Source organism: Pteropus vampyrus, unplaced genomic scaffold (assembly GCF_000151845.1).
Source record: "Pteropus vampyrus isolate Shadow unplaced genomic scaffold, Pvam_2.0 Scaffold135, whole genome shotgun sequence".
Lineage (NCBI taxonomy): Eukaryota > Metazoa > Chordata > Mammalia > Chiroptera > Pteropodidae > Pteropus > Pteropus vampyrus.
The window spans coordinates 6181908-6204797 of NW_011888916.1; the positions used below are offsets into that span (position 1 = coordinate 6181908).

The following is a 22890-nucleotide window of genomic DNA, read 5'->3' on the forward strand; positions in this document are numbered from 1 at the left end:
AGGAAGCCATGGAATGTATGAAGGAGGGAGTGACACCATCATATGCATTGTTTCTTGCTGGAAACTCTAGGGCTCTGGAGGTGGGGAAGGCCATTCGCACTGAAGAGCCTGAAATTGCTCATGGTTGGCTGTTGCTACCTCCAGGACATGTACATATGGTCACAGCACAAAAACGCCACATAGGCTCTGGAACCCCAGACCATCTCTTCCCCTGCTTTCAGCTGTCTCGTCCCACCTAGTGTGTCAGCTTCTAAAACCACATTCCTTCTGGGGCACATGAGATCGCTACATACATAGACCAGTAAACCTAACTTCACATACAATTCTAAGCCCACCCCAGCCTGAGGAGCAAAGCACACAGACTTTGTGACAGAATTTTCTCTCCTGGACTTCCAGGTTCTTAACAGGTAAAGCCATCAGGTAAGTGAGTCTCGTCTGCTCCCCCTTCACCCGAGAGCCCCTCCTCAAAAGGCCCCAGGGTTGACCCATCTGTGTCCCAGTAATTAGGCCAGGGCCCAGCACCCTCAGTGATGACTGGGAGAATGAGCACCCCTTCCCACCCCTCTCTGCATCTGAAACAGGACCGCCTGAGGTCTGCAGGGTTGAGAGGACATCCTGGGTGCCACACCTTCCGTGAACTGGTCCATAGTGTGGCGGTGTACCAGGTTACTGAAGGAATCTGTTACAGAGGACTTCTTCCGGTGCCTAAAAAGGAAAAAATGGCCTTGGATCACTCAGCGAAGGTGAGCGAGGGGCCCGGGTTGGGTCCGACCGCATCTCCTGCTCTTCCCATAGAACTCCACACACAGTGAAATCCTGGCAACTCCCCCAAATCTAGGGCTTTCTCACACCCTTGCCCCTGCTGTTGCCTCTGCTTGGAGCACCCTCCCCTCCTCCCTCTGCTCCTAGTCATCCTTCAGGACCCAGGTCTGGCATTACATCCTCCAGGAAGCCTTTCCTACTCTTTAGCTGGACACCCATGATCCCTTGAGCTTCCCTGCATCGTGCTGAAATATCATTGTCTGTGCCTGTCTCTCCAACCAGGCAGTGTGGGCATCAGAGGGGCCCAGGTCTGATGATTCCGTGCATGGCCAGTACCCAGCACAGGACCTAGCCTAGGACAAGCATGAGTGTGTCCCCACTGAATGACGACCGCCTGCACACAAACACTCGGGGTCTACTGGTTCATTAATTCAAGCAGTTAATATGTACTGAACACCAATTATATACCAAGTCCGGTGACTAGTGTCTTCATTCAGTCCCCACAACAAACCTATCAAAAAACACACCCGAGAGGGACTTGCCCAAGGTCAAGTGATAGAGCCAGAATTAAGTGACAGAGCCAGAATTTACCTCCTCTCAACCAGGCCTGGGCCCTGGGAGCCCTCAGTGAGTGGCTCTGACAATAAGGCTCCTGAGGCAGTGATGATAGGGACAGCTCTTAGCACTTGAGGACACATCTTCTCAGCCAAAAGGAACAGCACTCATAATGACATTTTAGGCACTGGAATAGGCCAGGGTGACAGGATAGGCCTCACAACACCTTATCCCTCCCCGCGCTGGGGCCCTGACCTCTGACACAGCAACTGCGCCTCCTTCATCATGTTGCCAGCAAGCAGGATGTCCTGAGGGTCAAAGGTCATCATGGCCTGCATCTCCAGGATGGTGGCATATGTCAGCGAATGGTACATGCTCTCCTTGGTCCTGCCAGGGAGAAAGGACATAGGTACCTCCTATAACCTCAGAGGTAACTGGCCCTGTGTCAATCATCCACCATCTTCTCTCCCATTCAGCATGGGGAGAAATAGAGGTCCAGGGAGAAGAAGAGACTTACTTGTGATCTAAAGACCTCGGATCCCAGCTGAGTGGCTCTGTGACTTTCCAAATCTGAGCCTGTTCCTATTCTGCTCAGAAGACTCAAAAATGGCTTAGCAATGTTGGCCTGAGGCCATGCTTCCCTCCACCCAGGGCTGCCTCTCACCTTCTGCCCCACCTCCCACTGGCAGAGCCCAAGTCTTATCTGTGGGATCTCTTCTACCCTCAAGCCCCACCCCTGGGCTTGTCCCATCCTTGTTCCCGGGACTGCCTCACTGGCCTCCCACCTGCTCCCTCTCCTAATTCTATCATCTGATCATGTCACTCTCTAGTTCAACCTCTCTGGTTAAACCCTCCCATGGCTTCCACATCCCATGAGATAATGCTCAGGTATGGCACTTTGCAAAACGCAGGCCCTGCCCACCTCTTCAGTTCAGCCCTCTTTTCACTTCTGCTTCTGCTCTGTGATCTGGTCACATGTGAGACTAAACTGCACATGCTCTCCTCAAGAAAACCCCACACTTTCCCCACTCCAGGTCTTTGCCCATGCTGCTCCCTTAGCTTGAAATGCCCTTTCCTAATCCCATGTCCCTTGACTCATCCATCTGTCAAGGCCTTAAATACTTCAAAGGCCTCTCTGGGAATCCAGGGCTCCCTCCCCAGACTGGGTACCTCAAGGACAGAGCCTGTGTGGGACTCATCTCTGTCCTCAGCACCGATGTGACAGGACCAAGCAAGCTTGCCTCAGGAAGCCTTCCCCTCTAGCCTCCCTGCTTCTCCTCAGCCCCAGACCTCTCAACTAAAGAGTGTGTTGGGGCTGGGGACATTTAGTCTAACAGAGAGCAGCAGGCAGGGAGGGGTAGGAACAATGTCAGTCCATCTCCGTACTTAGAGAAGGCATAACATGCCTGTGCCTTGATTTATGCTTCTACAAAGTAGGGACGATAATGCTGGCCTGCTTGGGTCCATGTAGGGCTGGCTGGGGAGGACCCTTGTCTGGCACACAGTAGGTGCTGCAGAGGTTCACTCCCTTCCCTATACCCCCTTGTTAATTATTTACGAATCTCTTCAGTTCCAGGCTTATGCTGGGAACTTCAGGGCAAAGAAAGATGGACTAAGGTTTATAGACTGTTCTGTTGTAAAATCACATGATTTTACCTGTTTTCCTGCCTTTCTCATTCACAAACACCTCTGTACATTAAGTTGCTTTTTTACTTCTGGGTGACTCTCAGGTGATATCATCCTTGGGAGTCAAAGGTTTTTGAAGAAAACCAGTGGTTGGTCGACCCCTCACCAGCCCTCGCAGCTGTCAGGACACCTCCCTGGTCTTTGCTAGAACCACTTTATCTTAGGGCAGAGACTTGTGGAAAGGAGGCCGCAACCTGCAGTGAGCAGAACTCAGGCTTCGAAGTCTCTCAGCCACAGGTTGGAATCTCGTCTTTGCTCAATACCAGCAGTTTGACCCTGGTGAGTCTTGTAGCCTCTCTGAGCCTCGATTCTCCTCTCTAAAATGCATGCCATTAACCTTTCTCTCCTAGGACTCCTGGTGGCTTAAATAAGCCAGGGCCATATTGCCAATGCTCAATCAATGCAAGTCGCTCCACCGCCCGCTTGGGTCAAGGGTCATTGCCTTAGATCAAAGCTTTCTCCTTGGGGACGGGTTTCCCGGTAGCACACAGATCCATGCCTCCCCAGATTACCCCTTCCCATCAGGCTTCTCTAACTTGCAAGCCCTTGCTTTTTACTTCCTCTCTCCCTAAACCCCCGCCTCTGCCACCCCTCAGGCCTGACGCCAGGGATTCGGCCCCACCCTCTCAGCGCACCCGTGCTGAGCCCAGAAGAAGGAACAGCCCCGCCTGGGCAGCTGGCAGGCAAAGTGGAATTTCTAGTCTGAGGTCTGAAGCCACCGGCATGCTGCTGGGGCTGGGAATCCTGGCCTCTCCCCAGCTCACCACCGAGAAGCTCCTCAAATGTGGTATGGACTGGAATTTGAGGTACAGAGGTATGACAAGTCCCCTGACCTGAGACATTCCAAGTTTAGTTTGCACTCCACAAAGTTCTCGTTTGCACATAAAGCAGCCAGCCACCTGGCAGCAACAGCCCCCTCACCTCTGAGCTAGACCCAGCTCTGGGACACCATGCCCACTGGGGTCGCACCTTCTGGGCCCAGACCAGCTGTACTGGAAGAGCCCTCGGAAGAGCTGGTGTTGGGACCAGGGACTCCTTGGCCACCTGAAGGTCAGTTAAGCCCAGCGGCCTCCAGCCCTTTCCTACACTGCCAGCAGTCAAAGCTCAGGCCCTCATCAGTTACTTGTCCACCATCCTTGTCTCCACTATCTGGGCCTCTTGATTCTGACCCAACATCCACTGATCCTTCTTGGGGCCACTGAACCCATCCCCCCATCCCAGCATAAGGCCCCACTTCTGAGGACCTCTCTAGGTGAGGCCGCGGTAGTCTGGAAGGCAGAGGCAGTCCCCCTGCCTCCAAGCCTCATTAAAGCCCCCCTCCTCACCCCAATTCCTGTCCCTTTAGACCCCACCTCACTGCCCTGCTCTCCAGCCCAAGCACCTTCTAGGAGACTCATATCCCCAGTCCACCTTCCATCGCCCTGCCCTCTCCCTTCCGGGATCTGCTTCGGCTCTCCTCACTCCAGCCAGGCCGAGTGTCTCTGTTCCTCAAATACACTAGAACTCCCATTACTGACAGGCCTCTGCACAGGCTGTTCCCTCTGCCTAGAAATGACCTCTCCATCTGGCTGATGCCTCACCCAGCCCATCTCAGCTTAAATGTCACTTCCTTCAGGAAGCTATCCAGAGCCGGCTTTATGGTACGTGATCTGTGCAGTTACACTGGGCCCCTTGCCCAAAAAGGCTCCGTTCTTGGTTTAATGTTCTGCTATTGCTGTCTTGAAATCCTTAATTTTTGAACAAGAGACCCCATATTTTCATTTTGCAATGAGCCCCAAAATTATGTGGCCAGTCCTAAAGCCTTTCTGACCAGCCCCTCCCCACATGAGTTGTGGTCCCTATATAACGCCTGGCACCGCTTATTGCTTATTTCAGTGTGTTCTTGCCACACCCTGAGAACAGCTCATGCCTTGCTCAGTTCTGCAGCCCCAGAAACTAGCATGCTGCTGGGCACGGCATTTCATGAAGTTTTGATGAACAAACCAGCAATAGGTGTTCAACCACCCTATCCCATGGATCACAGCCTGACCTCATCACTGCATCCCACAGAACGGCTCTGCCTCTGGAGTCTTAAATGATGCTACCCACCCTCCTGAGCAAACCCTCCCCACCTTCCCACTCTCACTGCCCATCCCCCCACTTCCAGCCTGTCTTCTCTTCCTGACCCAGCTTCCTTCATACCAGTCACTCTCATCCAGATACTCACTGCTGAGCCTTCCAACCTCCTTCTGCACCCAATTAGGAACCCCTACCCAGGAGCCACACAACTGCCCACCAACCCTGGAGGAAGCCTCCAGCCTCAAAGACAGGCTCACCGAGTAAAGGCCACCAACTCCTGCCAGGCCTGTCATGCTACTCAGATACTTCTCCCACCTCCTCCCATCACCCCAGCAACGCTAGCCTGGCTCCTCACTCTAGGCAGGGGACTGTCTCACCCCTCAGAGGAATGCCAGGACATGGCACAAACACAGCCTGAACTTCCTGCACCCCGCACACACCCCTCTACCTCCTTCATTCCCTCATGGTGGAGGAGGGAGGCACGAGGCCTTTGGCCCAACGTAAACTCCTCCACCTGCTCGAGATCCAAGATGGCCCAGGAGGCCGTGGATTGTGGAGCCAGGTAGGCCTGGATTTGAATCCTGGCTCTGCCACTTATCAATCATAATGACTTTTTCATCAAGAAAAATGAATGGAGTGGCAACCATGTTCCAGAGACAGTGCTCAGGGACAGACACAGCATGAAGTGAAATAAACTAGAAGCGGAGACAACACTACTTGAAGTGACGAACTGAAGGAGCAGCAGAAGTGGGAGCTCTCCGAAGGCAAAATAGGGGTAATGTTCACCCACTGCATAGGATTAGCATAACTAAATGAGACACTGTGTGTACAATGAGGAACAATGACTAAAACTGGACCCCAACATGTTTTGAAGTTTCAATGGCTATGATTGGGGAGGGATGGCCATCTCGAGCAAGAGTTATTTTTCTAGGCATGTGTTTCTCAACAGAGGTGGAGAGGTATTTTTGCTACCCCTCGCCTCCCCCTCCCCGTCACCTCTCCCCGTCCCCATGCACACCTCCTGCCCCCAGACATTTGGCAGTTTCTGGGAATATTTTCTGGTTGTCACAATGGAGAACAGTGAGTGTGCTATTGACATCTACTGCTTAGAGGGAAAGCTCTTAAACTCAATAAGAAAGATCCTTTTCTGGAATGGGGCAGAGGTTAAGATAAAGAGAAGCTACACTGCCTTACGTGTGAGGTAAAAGATGGCCTCACGGGAAGACTGGCCTCTGGATGAGGGAGGGTGAGGCAGCCTCTCATGAGGGTCTGGAGGCGGGAGGGGGCGGGGTTCGTGGTCTGGTACACTTAGGTACAGCTTAAGGGCCTAGGTGCAGCCACGGCATCTGCTTTTAACACTTTCTTCTGCTCTCCAGCTCCTTTCTGTTGGCCCCCTGTCTGCAGGATAGTTTAGAGTCAGACAAAGGTGTGGCCTGGTTTTTAGCTGGGCTTCAGGGGATGAAGGAGACAGGGTAGAGAAGGACAAGCTGAGCAGCTGTGGCCTGGAGCAGCCTGGCCAGTGAGGGAAGGTAGTTGTGTCCTGGGATCCAGGGCCCAGTAAGGAACAGGTAATGACCAGATGGAAGTGAAGTCATGGAACCTTCCAAAAGTACTAGAAGGGGAAGCGGCATGTTTGGTGATGGAGCAAGGGGCTTGGCCTGCTTCAGATGGCAGCTGCACTCCTGCTGCAGATCCCAGTTCACCCGGCCCTGCTCCACCCCAAGCCCAGATCCCCTCAGAGGGTGAGATGAGGTGTGGGGACTGCTGCCTGTGCCACTATTGTAAGCATATTCGTAATCATCAAGCCCTGGAACCCCCACCCCCAAAAGCTGGGCCACTGACCATAGCCTGGAGAACAATGGGTTAAGTCAAGTCTAGAACAGGTCAGGCTTTGCAGACTTGGGGGAAGAGGTACCCCGAGTCAGTATTTGCTTCTTCTGGGGAGTTGGGGGAACCAGGTGTGGCAGAGGACAACCTACAGCTGAAAAGAGGGGATTAAGGGTGAGCAGGCAGAAGATATGATTAGACCCCTGGCCCCTCATCCCGCCTCCTCAGAATACAGGCAGCCAGGGGGTCTCTGTCCAGGCTGAGGAATGGAGGATTTTTCTCTGGAGAAGCTGACATCTGGGGCGCTAGGTCTCAGCCAGGTCATCCCAAAGCCAGTGTCAGCAATTACAAGGCTCCTTGGCCTAGACTTTCCAGTTGGCCTTTTGAGTGAATTCGCTCCTGAATATGACCATACAGACAGCCACGGGCCAGCAGGCATTGAGGAAAGCCCCCCATATCCCCGCCACGAGAAGAGGATGCTCCTCATTAAACAGAAATAGGGAACCTGGAGAAAGCTGAGATTATGCAGGAAAAGAATAAAACATTTTAAAAAGAGATAATATTCTGTGATAATAACAACAACAATAATTACTTATTAGAGTGACTGTTACTTACCAGGCCCTGTCTTACGGACTCACATATTTCAAATATAGATATAAAGAAAAGAGTGAAGAAAAACAAAAGAAAGAAAGAAAAAGAAAAAAAGAAAGAAAAGAGTGCACCCATAGGAATAAGAATAAAATGTTTTAGGGAAAAACAAACATTTGGAGAACAATGCACTAGGAGGAAATTAATCATATAATTACAGGGGAAAAAAGTCAATAGAAGGATTTAATGATAAGATTGAGTTGATCTCCCAAAAGTCAGAGGAAAATAAAAAGATAAAGAATTGTGAATTGGGGGTAGGAGGATGTAAGAGGCTTAGAAGAGAACTGATTCAGGAAGTCAAATATCTGACTTAAAGAAGCTTAGGAAATGGAAACAGAACATAGAGTTATTGTATGAGAGAATTTCCTAGAACTAAAAGACAGTCTACATTCCAGAACATCATAGTGAAATTTCAGACTTGCAGGAATAAAAGAGAAGATCCTAAACATTTCTGGAGAGGGAATAAAGATCACATGCAAAGTAAGAATTAGGTTTCTTGTGGCTACAGTAGATGCTAGAAAACAGGGTACAATGCCTTCAAAATTCTGAAGCGAGGGATCATACTAATGCAACTTTTTCTTAGGACACTTTTGGACGACATGCTCTAGAAAAATGAGGGAGGGTACAAGAGAGAAAAAGCAGGGATCAAGTAAAGAAAGAAGCAACGGAAGGTGGCCAAAGGAAGAAGCAGCTGGGAGGTGGCCAGCAGACATGTCTGTCCTTCACGGGACAGGTTTCCAAGAAGAGGAGGAACTGAGTGCTTGCCTGATATGTCTGAGCATTTAGGGAAACTCATCATAGCATGAGCTGATGGAGTGGTTATAAAGAGCTCAGGATAAATGTATAGCAAATTAGACAAATGAAAAAATGAGACCATTATTAACTCTAGAAAGGAAATGTAATCTTACGATGTATGACTTGTCTCTGCAATGAGCATTAGCTATATAGCTATAATAATGTAAACGTTGATTATTGATCTGGCCAAATATTGTGATATGTTGATAAGAGGAGGATGAGGTAAAGGAGAGGGGGCAAGGGTTCGAGAAAGCTAAATCCTTGTCTGTCAACAGATGACGTTTAAAAGTAAAAAGTAAAATAGAGTGAATTTTATGGTATTTGAATTTTATCTCAATTTAATTTCAGTTTTTGAAAAACTGAAAAAAGTGATAAGTAAAGAAAGAGTATTATGCTGTAGGTATAAAAAAAAGAATGAGTATTATAAGCATATTAATTAGAAATAAGGCAGTAACCACTAGAAGAAATGGCTAAATGACTGTCACTTGTACCCTAAAAGGCTTGAGTAAAGGTAATTCAAGTCTTTAATGCTTTGGGGAAAAATAAAGAAAAAGGAGCTGTGTTAGAACTGATGGAGGAGAAACCCCCCGTAGATTCAGTGGGAACAAGAAATCAAAGTGGATGAGGTGACAAGAACCTAAGAGAAAGGAAGTCACAGTGACCTTGGGGAGGGCCTGGCTGCTCTCAGTTGTGAAATGGAGAGTCTATTACGGGTCTCTCAGGGGTCACGGTGACCCAGAACGCTGAAGGAGTTCAGTTACATGGAGATCCTTTCACAGAAGACCTCTGAATCTCCATGATCCAACATCCCCAGCCTTACACTCACACTCGGGCTAACACAAACACACACGCACACACCGACCCCAACCTGGGCCTAAGCCTCACCTGGGCTTGAGGTAGCTGAGTGCTTCTGAGAACTGGTTGGTGAGGAAGAGGTCCAGGGCGGTCATGCACTGGTCCAGGGCCTCGTGGAGGCTGCCCACAGAAGTCCTGATGAGAGAGATACGGGGTGTGACGCGGGAGCCCCAACCCCTCTCCTGGCTGAAACGGAGCCTTGCAGGGCCCACCCGACCTCCTTGGTGGGACTTGGGTGCCTGTCACAAGCGCCTCCAGGATGCCCACTCTGTACTAGGACACGAGGACAATTGGGACCCACCTTTAAGTGTTCCCAAAGGTGAGAAGAGAGTGGAATGGGGTATCATCTGAGTTCTGGTGGAGAGGGGCCAAGGACAGGGGGCCAAAAAAGCCCCAGGAATAAATTTACCTTACCTGTCACAAGGGTAAAGGGAGTCTTTATGGCCCTTCTGACCCATTGGGCTTTTCTGCCCCCCCTGGGGGGCACAGCCCACCCACTAAATCCCACTTCAGTCCTCTTCTTCCTCCTTCTCTGGGCTTTCTGTGCCCTCCTTAGGCTGCACTCTAGAACCCAAGTCACTGTCACAATGGGCTGTAGTGGGCAGTGGACCTTTAAGAGCTGCCCAGGGCCTCTAATGCTCAAAGGTCACTTTGCCAGTGGCATCTCCTCTATATTCCAGTCCTTACACTTCTCTATAGTTCTTATCACCTCCTGACATATATTTTTTACTTATTTTTGTGTCTATTATCTGTCTCTCACCACTAAAATATAAGCTTCTTGAAGGGAGTCTTTGTGTTCGCTGCTGTATCCCCCGCATCTAGTATCTGATACAAAGTGAGGTTTTGATGAATATCTGTTAAATGAGTAATGAATGAGTCTAAGGCTAGGATTGCAAATCTCTGACCTTTCTGGATTCAACTTCCCCATCTGAAAATGAGAGATGGAGCGAGGAGATCCCAAAAATCCTTTCTGATGATCTTGAGAATGTCTCTTTTCAAGACATCTCTTTTGAGTGAGAGTAGGTTCCAAAATGGACCTCGATGATCTCGCTGAAAGGAGATCCTTTTCCTCAAAAGTTAGTTAAGAGACAGTCCCTTCTTCACTAGGTAAACTCCTACATTTACCTTAAGGTCCAGCTCGAACGTTTTCTCCTCTGTGATGATATATCAGCATATTTTCCCAAGCAAAATGAAACGTGTCTAGTTCAAAACTGAACTCTTGTTCATTGTCCTAAATCTGTTCTTCCCCAGTCTTTGCCACCTTAATAAATGACACCCTTTTACTTAGTGTCTCAAGTCAGAAATCTGACAGTCATCCTTGACCCATCTTTCTCCCTGGCCTCCATCATCTACTCCATCACTAAGCCCTGTCAGTTCTACCTCCCAAACATCCCTTGACCAACACCCTTCTATGCCCAGGGCCCTCCAGTGTAGGCCTTTATCATCCTTACCCAGGTCTGACAGAATACGCCCCCTTCCACTCCTGCTCCCTCCCGCCCTTTCTCTCTCTGTTAGACCATTTTATTCTATATTTCATGTCTCTTTGCCACCTCTTGACTCTTTCTGTTAAGAGTCTGAATAATTTCTTTAGACTTTTCCATTTCACTAATTCTTTCTAGGTGGGTCTGATCTGCTACTTATCCTGTCTACTGAGTTTTTCATTTCAATGATTATACTTTTTCTCTCCAGAAATTCCACTTGGTCATTTTTCAAATCTGCTTGGCCAATTCGGGCAGTATTTTCTTCCCTGCTTATTGTTTCAAGTCCACCTTTGATTTCTTCACACATTTTATTTATTATTTTTTTAATTAATTAATTTATTTTTAATTCTTTAATGTCACCGCATATTTGACCTTTTACTCCATCTACCTCTCCCCTCCCCCCTTTACACATTTTAAACAAAATTATTTATATTCTATATATCATAATTCTAGCATCTTAGACTCTCAGAAAAAACTAATTCTGCTATTTCTTACTCCTGGTGCCTATCACTCAGAGTGACTTGTTTTCTAGCGTGTTTTGTAATTTTTCCACAAGCTCCTATTTGACGATCCTTGTGGGATGAGGATACATTCCCCCAGGGAGGATTTTCACTCACTTTGGCCAGTTTCCATGGGGTGCCACCACCCTGAGTCCACTTAAGTAACTTTTTAAGTTTAGTATTTCCAGGACCACAAAAGGCAGTGTGTATTCAAACACAAAATTTGTGTGAGGGCAATATTTCTAACTTTCTAGGGAGCCTTTTGTCCCCACCAGAACTGTTGTCTCCCTTTGCAGGTGTGTGGGTATTTTTTTTCTGGTCAGCGCCTCTATTTGCTGAGGACACCCTATGGAGGTCCCAGATTGATGTGGTGGGCGTGGGGGACTAGGCTCCAGCTCCTCGCACTGTGGCTGGGTAGGCCCACAGGACTTTATTTCCCATCCCTTGAGTGGCTGTGGAAATTCAAGGTTCTGGGTTTTTGGAATTTGTAAATAACCCCAGGTTATTTACCAGCTTCATCTTGTTTACCAGCTCAATTTCAGCTCCCTCTTTATTCTTGGCTTGAGAGGATTTCTGTTACTTCTGTAGGAACTCAGAAATGTATTTTAAAAGACAACCCACCCAACCTCAAGGTAGCTTTTTTAAGGGAGAATGGTGGAAGTATTATTTCTCCTAATCTGTCCCTCTCATAATAGCCAAAATTATCTTTTTAAAACCCAAATCTGACCATGTCACACTTTTGGACTTGAAACCTTTCCCTGCGTTCTCATTATTCTTAGGACAAAGACCAGGTTCCTTTCAGTGGCCAAAAAGGCCCCACTGGAAGCAACGTGTCTCTCTCTTCGCGAGGCAGGGTTAGTGCCTTCCTTTGTGCCCAGAGCTTAGCCTAGTGACTGGTGTTTAGTCCACCTACCTCAGTTGGATGAATCAATAAAGAGGCAGTGAGCGCTTATGGTTGTGGGTGTTTAACTGGTGTTCGCTCCTTGAATCCTTACTAAGCCCTGTGAAGTGGGACTATTACCCCTACCACAGATGAGGAGACTAAGGCACAGAGGAGAGGTGACTTTGGCCAAGGTTCTAACCCAAGTTTCTGCAGGAGTCAGTGTCCATCAGCTCAGGCCCAGAGGTCAAGTCCATTGTTCTGGCTTACATCCATTTCTAAATAATTCCAGAGCCAAGAGCCTGCCGCCCGTTTCTGCACACACTCCACAACCACCACCACCTTCACCCACCACCAAGGAAGAGGTTCTGCCTATTTGGACCAACTGAAGAGAAAGACAAATGGACAAATGAATGGACAGACCATGCAGAGGCACATGTTCCCTCCTCTGGCAACCCCAGCACCTCTTCTGCTTAACTGTAGTGAGGTAGGTCTGAGGTGACCTCTCCAGACTGGGAGCTGCTTCAGGGAGGCCCTGGGGCTAATTTTCCACCCTCTTTCTCCCACAAATACCCACCAATCTCCAGCTCTGGGCCAGGCCTAGAGACACAGAGCGGACACAGGCCTGGGCCTGCCCTTGTGGAGTTCAGCGTCTAGAGGAGCAATAGATGCAGCCAGAGCCCTCAAGGCTGTGATCGTGGGAGTCTCTGAAGGCTGAGGAAGCCCAGAAATGAGGGTGGGGCATTCAAGGAAGCTTTCTGGAAAAGATGCCACTGAGTTGAGCACAAGATGGAGAAAGAAGCCCGAGAAAAGGAAAGAGTATGAGCAAAGGGCTAGAAGCATGGCACCATAGTGAGGAGAAGGCACAAGCCATACGGTAGGGCAGGAAGACAGAGGCTCTGGAAGGCCTGCTAAATGGAGGGGTAAGGAAGGCGGGCTAGCTGGCTGGGGAGCTCAGGAAGGCTGGAGGCATTGGCCCTATTAGACTTAATAACAACATTAACAACCACTCCATCACCACCAAGAAAATACCACTTCAGGTTATCTAAAATGATGACTAATTATTTCATTCAGTCCTCTCACTGGACTTGAGAGGCAGGCACTCTTATTTGCATTTGACAGATAAAGAAGTGAAGACAGGAACCTCGTCTGCTCCTCCCAGGAGCCTGGGAGAAGGCAGAAATGCTTTCTGCAAGAGCAACCTCACCAAACCTTTCTCCTCTCCTGGCTGTAACTGAGATCCCCACTTCTCCAAAGGTTGTCCCTGTGTCTTCAAGGTCTTTCTGTTCCAGGCCACCTCACTTGGCCCAGGCCAACATATTTCTGACTCCTAAGTGGTGGTGGTGGCCTCTCCACTGTGCCTTGGGGAAACAGAATTGGGTTGGGAGGACGCTAAGCTGGATGGAGCACGAAGCAGGGCTGGTGACCAATGTGGGGAACTTTGGCATAGTTGGGGGAGGGGAGCTTGAGGCTGAAGTGAGAAGGAAGCTGGAGGCTGAAAGGGAGTGTCAGGCAGCCTGAAGCCACCCCATTCTCCCCTTCTCTCCCACCTCCCTGTTTTAATCTGCCTAGAAGCTGCTACCTTAGTGCATAATGGGTAGCACCGGGTGGAACTGGGGGATCCTCAGTCCCCACTAGGGACAGAAAATACCCTACCTCCTGCCCTGTCTCCAGTCAGGGTGAGATGGGTGTGAGACAGTGAAGGCGGGGCAAGGACTCACTCAGGGAACAGCCTGGAGTGAGAGATTGCTTTTACTCCCTGCTCCACTATTCAGGGGGAACTTTATTTACTTACTTACTTATTTTCAGGAGAGAACTTTAACTCAGCAGATGAGGCAACGTGTCTATGGGGACCTGTAGCTTCAAAAACGATGTAACCATGCAATTCTTCACTTCTTTAAAATGACTTTTTCTCTTCTCTTTCTCCTTGATTCAAATTGGGCTTGCACTCACTTGCTTTTCTTTCATCCTTCTGCATACCTGCACGACCACTCCCTTAATCTTTAAGCCCTTAGGTCAGCATGGAACAGTCTTATGAACAAAGTCTCAGGTCTGTTGACCACGGAAACAGAGTTTGGGTCAAACTAAAGATAACATCTTGTAGCTCCACACCCATGAACACAGAAGGATCCCAGTGGCATTCCCTTGAAACCAGACAGAACTACACCATGACTGATATCAGGGCCTTATGCAATGATCAACTGCCTCCTACCCTAGCCTCTACCAAAATCAGTAGAGCCCACGACCCCAACTCACTTAGCTACCATGACTAATGAGTTTTCCCCTATATTACCTATCCTCTAGATGCAATTGGGGAGTCTTTGAGCACTAGCTCACCTGCGTCTTCAGGCTTGGCGCCATTTCTTTAAATAAACCTCTACTTTCTTTACTACAATCCCCATCTGTGTCTCCTTTGGCTTTGATGCGTGCAGGTAAAATGAATCCCTTGATTTCAGTAACAGTAGCCAGTCTAAATTGCAAATGTAATTGTGACTCTTCTTCCAAAGCGTCCCCCTTAGCCACACATAAAGTCATGTGGCATGGGGTGAGGTGGCATGGCCTAGGACAGCATGGCCTTCAAGGGTTTTGAAAGTAGACAACCTGAACTCAAGCTTCAGCTCAGCAATTCAAGCTGGAGAAACCTGGGAAGGTTTTTTAACCTCTATGCACTTTAGTTTCCTTATCGATGAAATGGGATTGACAAAGAAATGGGAGATAATGAATAACTCTACCTCCCAGGGCTTCTGTGAAGAACAACTGAGACAATGTAAGCACAATAAAAAGTACTTGGGAGATGTTAGCAATTGTTATCTTTTTCTTTCTAAGATTATGCATTTCCATCATCTCTTATCAAGCAGCACCCTTTTCATAATGAAATAACTTTAAAAATTTGAGTGCACCATAATTAACTTTATAAGATTAAGTGCACATATCCACTCCTATGGGGCAAACTACAACACTCACATATGTGCAAAGGACAATTGTATGAGAATATCCATTGTCTGAATAGCAAGACACTGAGAACCACCTCAGTGTCCATCAAGGAGGCTGAATAAATAGTGGTTTCTACATCAGGTGGTATATCATACATCAGGGCAAGTATGGACCAGAGCAACAAGTGTATGGAAGGCTGAATCTCAGAAACTGAGTGAGAACGATTAATGCTGTGTGATTTCATTGGTATAAAAATTTTAAAGTAAGAACAAACTACGTATTTTTTAGACTTACACGTATTCAGCAAAAGAATAAAAACAGTTAGGAAAACGACCAAAATTCAGGATGGCGATTATCTCTGTAGAGAGAAAGGGGGAGAGGGTCCAGAGAAGCTTCATTCAATAGTCTCTGTCATGGTTCATTTCTTTAAAAGAATATGAAATAAATGGGGCACAATGTTAATATCTAAAAAAGCTGGGTGGCAAGGACATAGAGTTCATTTTGTTATTTGCTATATTTCTCCAAAGGCTTAAAATATTTTATCATTTTTAAAGTGCAGATTTAAAGCTCATTTTGTTCACCACAGACCTTCATACACATAGCCGAGCCCAGAGCAAGCAAGCCTCGGAGGTGTTTGATGAATAACTGAAAAACTGAATGGTGAAGGTCGTACTGTTTTGCCCCTGCTCTGCTCAGACCCCACGAGGATGGCATTGACCAGGGGTGGAGGCAGAGGCAGATGGACCTGTGTAGCCTCAAAGAAAAGTGGGACCTGGAAAGCATGCAGGGGGCCAGGTATGGTTCGGTATAAGGAAGACCCGCCAGTGCCAGAAGAGTGAGCTCACTGCCCTGGAGATCTTTGAGGGGCCAGAGGAATTTGGAGTTGTTGAGAGGACTCAGGCTAGGATTTGAGCATGCAAGGAAAAGGGATGAATGTGGTTTCTAGCCTGGGAGTTCAGGATTCTTTGATAGGTGCCCTGCTCCACCTGCCTTTTGACCTGGAAACCACTTTTCTGGGCCCAGTGGGGTGGCACTCAATCAAGGCTGGACAGAAGAGACTTAACCGGGCTCTAGACTGCCAATGACCAGCCCAGAGCAAGAAAGGAGCAGCCAGTCAGCCTCCCTGTATTTTCCAAAGTAGGGACTAGAAGTCTAGGGAGGATGAAGGACTTGGCGAAAGTCAATACAACAAAAATGGTCATGACAAGATTCACCAGGCAACCCTCTTGAAGGCCAGGGTGTCCCCCAGCCACCCAACTTCCAAGCGCTCAGCCCAGAATGCACACACAGGCCCCGTGAAGGCCTCCAGTTGACAGCTGGCACCAGCCTCGTCATCTCCCTGTTCATGTTAGCCCTGAGGCCCTTGGCAAATATTGTCCCTGGTGGTGAGGCTCCAGTCAGGGCTGGCACCCCTCCCAGTTCACCTGGGCCGGATCTCCACCCAGCAACCTCCCAGCAGTCCGGCCTCCCAGCAGCCATCCCCTATCCACTGGGGCCTAAGAAAGGCAATAAGTTGTACCATGTCTCCTAGCGGTTAGCAGCTGTCGCTGCTACAGGGGCAGCATAGGGACCCTACAGAGTTCCTCAGTGGGGTTAGGGTGGGGGTGGACAGAGGAGCCATGCCGAAAGTGGCAACACCCACCTTTATTACCCGGTTCCTGCTGTACCCAATGGGCCTGGCCAGTTCATTTCTTAGCCTTTTAACTCCTCCAAATATCCCTGAAGATAAGGCAGTGTGGCCTGCGGGTGGGGGGCTCTGGTATCAGATGGAGCTGGTTCAAAACCCAGGCCCACCTCTCACCTCCTGGGTGACCTAAAAGAAGTCACTTAAGAGCTATGAACTATGCCTCAGTTTCCTCATCTGTAATGGAGGTGATAATAATAGAGTCCACCCGCAGGTGTAGACGTCACTAGGGGACGAAGGCGGCTCTGAATGTAGTGATGGCCTGTTACTATAGATGCGTGAAGAAAGTTGGAACCCAGAGGGAAGTGACGACCCAGGGTCTCCAGCGCCTCCACGCTCCTTCAGCGAGTTTCTGCAACCCCCTACCCGGCTCCCGGCGGCGGCGGCACCCAGAGGCGAGCAGAATGGGGGGCGTTGTGCCGCCCCGGCAGGGGGCTGGAAGCCGCAGTGCGGGCCGCGGGGCGGGGGCCGCGGGGGAGGCCCGCCCGGTGCCCCGGGCCCAGCCCGCCCCGCACCCCCTAGGCCATCCGCACCGCGCACTTACCCGGCCGGCAGGGCGCCCGGGGCGCCGGCTGTGGTCATCTCGGAGGGGGGCGGACAGCGTGCCACCGCCGGACGCCAGCTGCGGCCCAGGTGCTGCCGCCGGAACCCGCGCCCGTTGCTGTGCAGCGGAGCCGCGGACGCGGCTGCTGGGGAGGGGCGCGCCAGGGGCGGGGAAGGCGGCGGGGCCGGGCCAGGCCATGGGCTGCCCACCCGCGCAGTGGAGCCACAGTCGCCACCCGCATGCGGATTGCGCCCCAACTCTCGGCTCCGACAGGTGAGAGCCCCCGGCGGCCCATGCCCCAGGACCCTATGTGCGCAGCCCCCAGGGACCCGGAGCTCGCTCCTTCCTCACACAGCCCCACCTATTTGGGGCCAGAAAGTTCTTCTGTGCTAGATCTGAGGTCCACTTGCCTGTCACTCTCCCCTCCTCCACTGCTCCTGCCTCGCAGTGGCCCCGACCTGAGCCCTTCATCATCCTACTGCATTCATTGGTGGGGGGCATTCAGGCAGAGAAAAGCCCGGCCTCCAGAGTAAGGCTTGGATTTTAATCCCACCCACTTGCCACTGTGTGAGTGTGTTTGAGGAGACAAAAAAAGCAGAAAATAACGTGGCAGTTTACTCATTGCAAACCAGCAGGTCACACTTGCCTTCTCAATAATCCCCGTAAATGACATTTTACAGATGGAGAAACTGAGGCACAGAGTTCATATGACTTGCTCAAGACCACTCACCCAGTAAATGGCAAGTTGTGATTGGAACTCAAAGCTTACACTCTTACCACTTGCCCCCCTTAGTCCCCTTCCCCCTGAATACCCAGTGCCTATGTGGGCATCATCTATAACACTCCTTGGTTGCCCATTGTGTGCCCAGCCCTGAGGTATGTCTAGGTCCAAGGGTGAAGCCGATCTGGTCTCCTGGCAGAAAGAACCACTGGCCCATGAGGAGTTAACTAGCCACCACCCCTAGGGCCCAATGCTCTTAACCATGACTCATCAGAGCACGTGGCTGCCATTAGAGCTGTCCCTTCACAAAGGCAGGGGACAGAAGGAGGAGGGACTCCAGTGCCCATGGATTAGCCCTGAGCTCCAGGATGTTAGGAGAGGAAACAAGGAGGAACTTGCAGAAGCAGGTGGGAAAAGAGCTTAGACTAGGTCCCTGGAGAACCAGGCAGATAGGACCTGGTGGCAGAGGGGAGAGCTTTAGGGGATTACTGTTTCGATCTAAATAGCCTACCTGGAAAGGTAGTGAGTTCTTTTCCTACTCACAGGTGAGCAGAGGCCAGATGCTCACTTGCAAGGATCATCCCACCTCTGGGATTCTCAGATATAGGCGTAGAAAAGATAATTAACTATAAGGAATAGGCTATGATAACAATCCACCATCAACTATAGAAATCCAGATAAGGGAAAATGCTACATAGGCTGGAGGGGTCTGGGGAAGGTGGGTACACAGTTGAGCCTTAAAGTTTATATTATGCATATACAATGAAGTCATGGAAAGGGTGCACCATATGGGAGAACAGCATGGATGAAAGCATGGAGGTGGGCAAAAGCACCCTTGTGACAGCTGGAATTCACAGAGCTGGTGAGAAGATCAGCAACGTTTGTAAACAGTAACCTGAGTGATGAGGCTGGGGGCTATGCACTTTCAAATCTCTAGGTATTTGCACATGCCGTTATCTCTGCCTGGAACACACCTTTCTCCTTTGTCACTTATTATTTATTCATTTAACTACCGGTCAATCCAGGAAATTGCAATTAAAATGCTTCTTTAAAAAACAACAACAACAACAAATTTACCAATGTAAAATTACCAGGGTCCTCCTAGAACCTTGGGAGGGACCCGGTTCTGAAGCTTTATGCTACATTAGCTTCAAGGTAAATCTTTACTCCATTTGACCAACACTTTTTAAGAACCTGCCATATGCCAAAACTCCCACTCACCCTGCAGGTTTCAGTTCAGAAGCTGCCTCTTCCAGGAAACCCTCCCACCCTGGCTGTGTCAGAGGCCTCCGGGGCACACATTGCCCGAGCCCCTTTATCACCCTGGGCTGATGCGGTCTGTTTGTGGTAGTGGTGGAGTGAGGTTTGTATGTGACTGTCTCTGCCATCAGACTGGGAGCTTCTGGAGGGCAGGCCTGGCCAGACATCTCTGTGTTAGTGCCTGATTAATCACTAAACACTAACACTGAGCCCAGCACTTTACCATTTCCCTCAGAGTAATGATTACAATAATGACTGATGTTCATCAAAGGCTTATTACGTGCCACAGATGTTAAGTGTAAAACAAACATCTCATTTAATGCTCACTTTTAACCACCTTCCTGAGCCTCAGTTTCCTCATCAATAAAATAGAAATAATAATATTGCCTATTACAAAGTGCCATGAGGATCAAGATTCGTGTATGTAAAATGTGCAGAATAGTGCATGGCATGTAGCACAGTGCTGTGTAGGTGCTCTGATGGTGGCGGCAGTGGTGGTGAGGTAGATGCTATTATTCCCCTCCTTTTACAGATGACAACTGAGGCTCAGCAAGATAAGCAGCCAATCTGTCTTTGGAGCTGGAACTCTCCCCACACCACAACACTGGCAGTGATGCTGGCGCCACTCACATGGTGAGTCAGAGCATCCAAGTGGCCCATCCCTCAGAAGGGCTCCACCAAGCAGTTTCCAGCCCCCAGGAGCTCTGGCCCAGTCCCAATCCTGGGGAGCCTATGAGTCACCATTATTTCCACCTCCCAATCTAGGTGACCCTGCTCAGGTCCCCTGCCCATCTCCACCTTGAGCCGACAGGAGAGCATCATGAGTCCCAGATTCCTTCCTCCCCTTCCTGGGGACCTGTTTCCTGGTGCTTTGTGTCTGGGAGATACCAGGGCTGCTTTCCCCCCTCATTTTCTCCCCAACCTGCAAGAACATATCACTGGGCTCACCGAATATTTCAGTGGCAGTGAAGACCTCATGGACTGCTTTCACCTGTACTACCTGTCAGCTTAAGAAGGCCCTCAGTAAATATCTGTTTAGTAAAACCTCCTCAAAATTCTCCAGAAAGCTCCACAGTAGCTTTCTCTCCCATCCTATAGATGAGGAAACCTAGGCTTGGACCAAGTATGACTTGAACTCGGGTCTAGCCATAGCATAAGGGCAGGTCTTGAATCTTTATCCTGTAGGAAAAGTGTATGGATATAGGGGTCACAGAAATGGGGGGGTGAGCATGTGAAAGTGATGCGATTGTTGCTGAAAGAGCTTAAGCTCAGTGAAGTCAGTGCTGCCTCTTCTCTGAACCTCAGCCTTCCCATCTGTAAACCTGGGATAAAAGTCCCAATCTCTCAGGGACACTCTGAGGCTTATTAAGCATGACTCCTTGACCTCTCGTCCCCTTTCCCCTTCTCAGTCCCCTCCTCCAGTCCTTTCCCTGGCATGAAGCATCCTTGCCCCGACGCCCCCTGTCTCTACCAGAGCATCCTGAGTCCTGGATCCCAGAACTACCCCTCTTAGACTCCAGAGCCCTTTTACCCATAAAGCAGGTTGTTTTTAAGTGAGCGAGCCCCGCCCAGCAGGTTACAGGCTTGGATTCATTAATAATTCACAAGTAAACAGGCCCATCAACAAAGGGCCCTTGAAGAGGGTTGTAACAGTCATGGTTCTTAAATATTCCCTGGAGAGGAGCCCTTAGGAAGGACCTAGGCCAGCTCCTTGGGCTGGCCTCCTTCTGCCCCATGGACTCTGATCCCCACCAGCTGTGGAACCTTGGGCAAGTTACTGCCCCCCTTTGGCCCTTGGTTCCCATCTTCCTGACCAATGTAAAAAAGAGAAAAGGTTGGACCAGGAGTTCAAGGGCCCTCCTTGCTCTGATGTTCTCAGTTCTGGGATCTGAGCTCTTTTACCAAAGTCTGGTCTCCAAAAGCTGCCAAGGGTGGGTCTAAGGAAGGAGCCCCAGTCAGGTACAAGAAACCAAGAACAGTTTGACTAGAAAGAAGAGGCAGAGATCTAATGAGGGGTTTCTGGTATTGAGTGGCATCCTGCTGGGGCTTAAAACTCAAGATGCAGAGCCAGGATCTGGCTGGACTCCTGACCCTACCACATTCTAGCTATGAAGCCCCAAGCGAGTCACTAGCTCGAGGCAGGGCAGGGAGTGGTTCAGAGAGCAGCTTTGCAAGCCAGGGCTTGCATCCCAGCTCTGACACCCTGCACCAGTGACTGCATCTGTGAAATGGGGATGTTGATGGCACCAACCTCACTGGTTTGTTGCAAGGATTAAATGAGGTGATACACATAAAGCATTTGGAACAAAGCGTTATTCTTTGGGCTTCAGTTTCCTCATCTATAAAGCAGGGACAACAGGATTTTTGTGAGCTTTAAATAAGCAAATGGACCTGAAAGGGCTTTGGAACCATGCCAGGTTATTCAGAAAAGAGGGATTTCCCCTAAGATGTGCACTCAGACCTGGCCATGAGCACAAGGACAGCGCAACATCCATTGGACACCTACTACATAGCTTCAGGGCAGATGTGCTACGTCACACACTGCTGGTGGGAGTAGAAAGTGGCGCTCTCTTTTGAAAGGTCAGTTGGAGTTATGGATCGAAAACCTTAGAAAAGTGACACCCAGGCAGCAAACTTGTCTGAAGAAATAATCACAGACACAGAGATTTATGGTACAAAGATGTTATCAGAGTGTTTTCTATAATAAAGACAGAGCTAGAAATAAGCTAAATGCTCATCAGTAAGGAATCTGTTCAATGAATTATAGTGAATCTGTAGGGTAAACTATTCTGCAGATATTTAAATTGTGTTTATAGAGAATTTATTTGCCTGGATTATTGCATGGTCTCCTAACTAGTTTCTCTGCTTCTCCCCCTGTCTCCTTATTGTCTTTTCTCCACACAGCACCAGACCCATTGAATCAGCTCACGTTACTCTTCTGTTCGGAATCCTGCACTGGCTCCCCATGATGCCGAATACACAAGCTAAGGCCTTTACATGGCCACAAGTTCCTGCATGACCTGCACCCCCATATATCATTCTGGCATCACCTCCCTTTGTTCTCTCTCATATTAAGCCACACTGGCCTCCTTGCTCTTCTCCAAATACGTTAGCACACCCCCACCTCAGGCCCTTTGCATCTGCCGTTCCCTCTGCCCGAGATGCTCTTCCCACAGACACTCACTTGATTACCCCCTCGCCTCCTTCAGATCACAGGTCAAATTTCACCTTCTCTGTGAAGGTTTCCCTGACCATTCTCTTTAAAATGGAACCCTCTCCCTCATACTCTGAATTCCTTTTCCCTGCATTATTTTTTCCATACATAGCACTTGATATCTGACGTCCTGTATATTTTTCTTATTCATTTATTCTCTGTCTCTCCCCATTAAATTCTACACTCCACAAAGACAGGGATTTTTTTCTTTTTTTCAGTTTTGTTCTCTAATATATTTCCAGTGCTCAGAACAGTGCCTGGCACATAGTAGGTGCTCAGTCAATGTTTGCTGCATGAATGAGTTTTCTAGAAGATGGGAAAATATATTTTTTTAAACAGAATATAAAATTAGTACAAAAAAAAAATTTTTAAAAACCACCTCAGTGACTATGCATTTGAGAAAACATGAGGAGGCCCTGATTTCCTCGTCAGAACTGGAGAGAAGACCTCCTCGGACAGAGCTGTGGTAGCTTGAAGGAGATGATG

General features: G+C 49.1%; 1 protein-coding gene and 2 long non-coding RNA genes across 9 annotated transcripts in view; 2 read left to right on the top strand and 1 right to left on the bottom strand.

Annotated features, from left to right (window-relative positions):
* Positions 1-17348, bottom strand: part of TTC39A (tetratricopeptide repeat domain 39A) — a 41609-nt gene extending 24261 nt beyond the window's left edge. For 2 of the 4 annotated variants that reach the window (XM_023534964.1, XM_011367685.2), the window contains exons 1-4: positions 17210-17348; positions 9217-9321; positions 1573-1704; positions 629-705 (exon numbers count right to left, since the gene is read on the bottom strand). In XM_023534964.1, coding sequence (XP_023390732.1) covers positions 629-705; positions 1573-1704; positions 9217-9321; positions 17210-17247 — 352 coding nt within the window. In that variant the 5' untranslated portion in view covers positions 17248-17348. Of the gene's footprint in view, positions 1-628; positions 706-1572; positions 1705-9216; positions 9322-13254; positions 13785-13846; positions 15238-17209 lie in introns of those variants that run through there. The other 2 variants (XM_023534965.1, XM_023534966.1) reach the window with 2 other exon arrangements.
* LOC111744424 lies at positions 618-3958 on the top strand. The gene is made up of 3 exons (XR_002782145.1): positions 618-743; positions 3168-3282; positions 3600-3958. It is a non-coding gene; the product is annotated as an uncharacterized LOC111744424 (long non-coding RNA).
* Positions 4945-22553, top strand: LOC111744422. 4 transcript variants are annotated; one of them, XR_002782142.1, is made up of 4 exons: positions 4945-5836; positions 12340-12534; positions 19723-19823; positions 22095-22553. It is a non-coding gene; the product is annotated as an uncharacterized LOC111744422 (long non-coding RNA). The 4 variants fall into 4 exon arrangements; XR_002782143.1 differs by lacking the exon at positions 4945-5836 and having other exon boundaries at positions 11695-12534; XR_002782141.1 differs by lacking the exons at positions 4945-5836; positions 12340-12534 and adding an exon at positions 17365-17482.
* Positions 22554-22890: the final 337 nt, after the last annotated feature.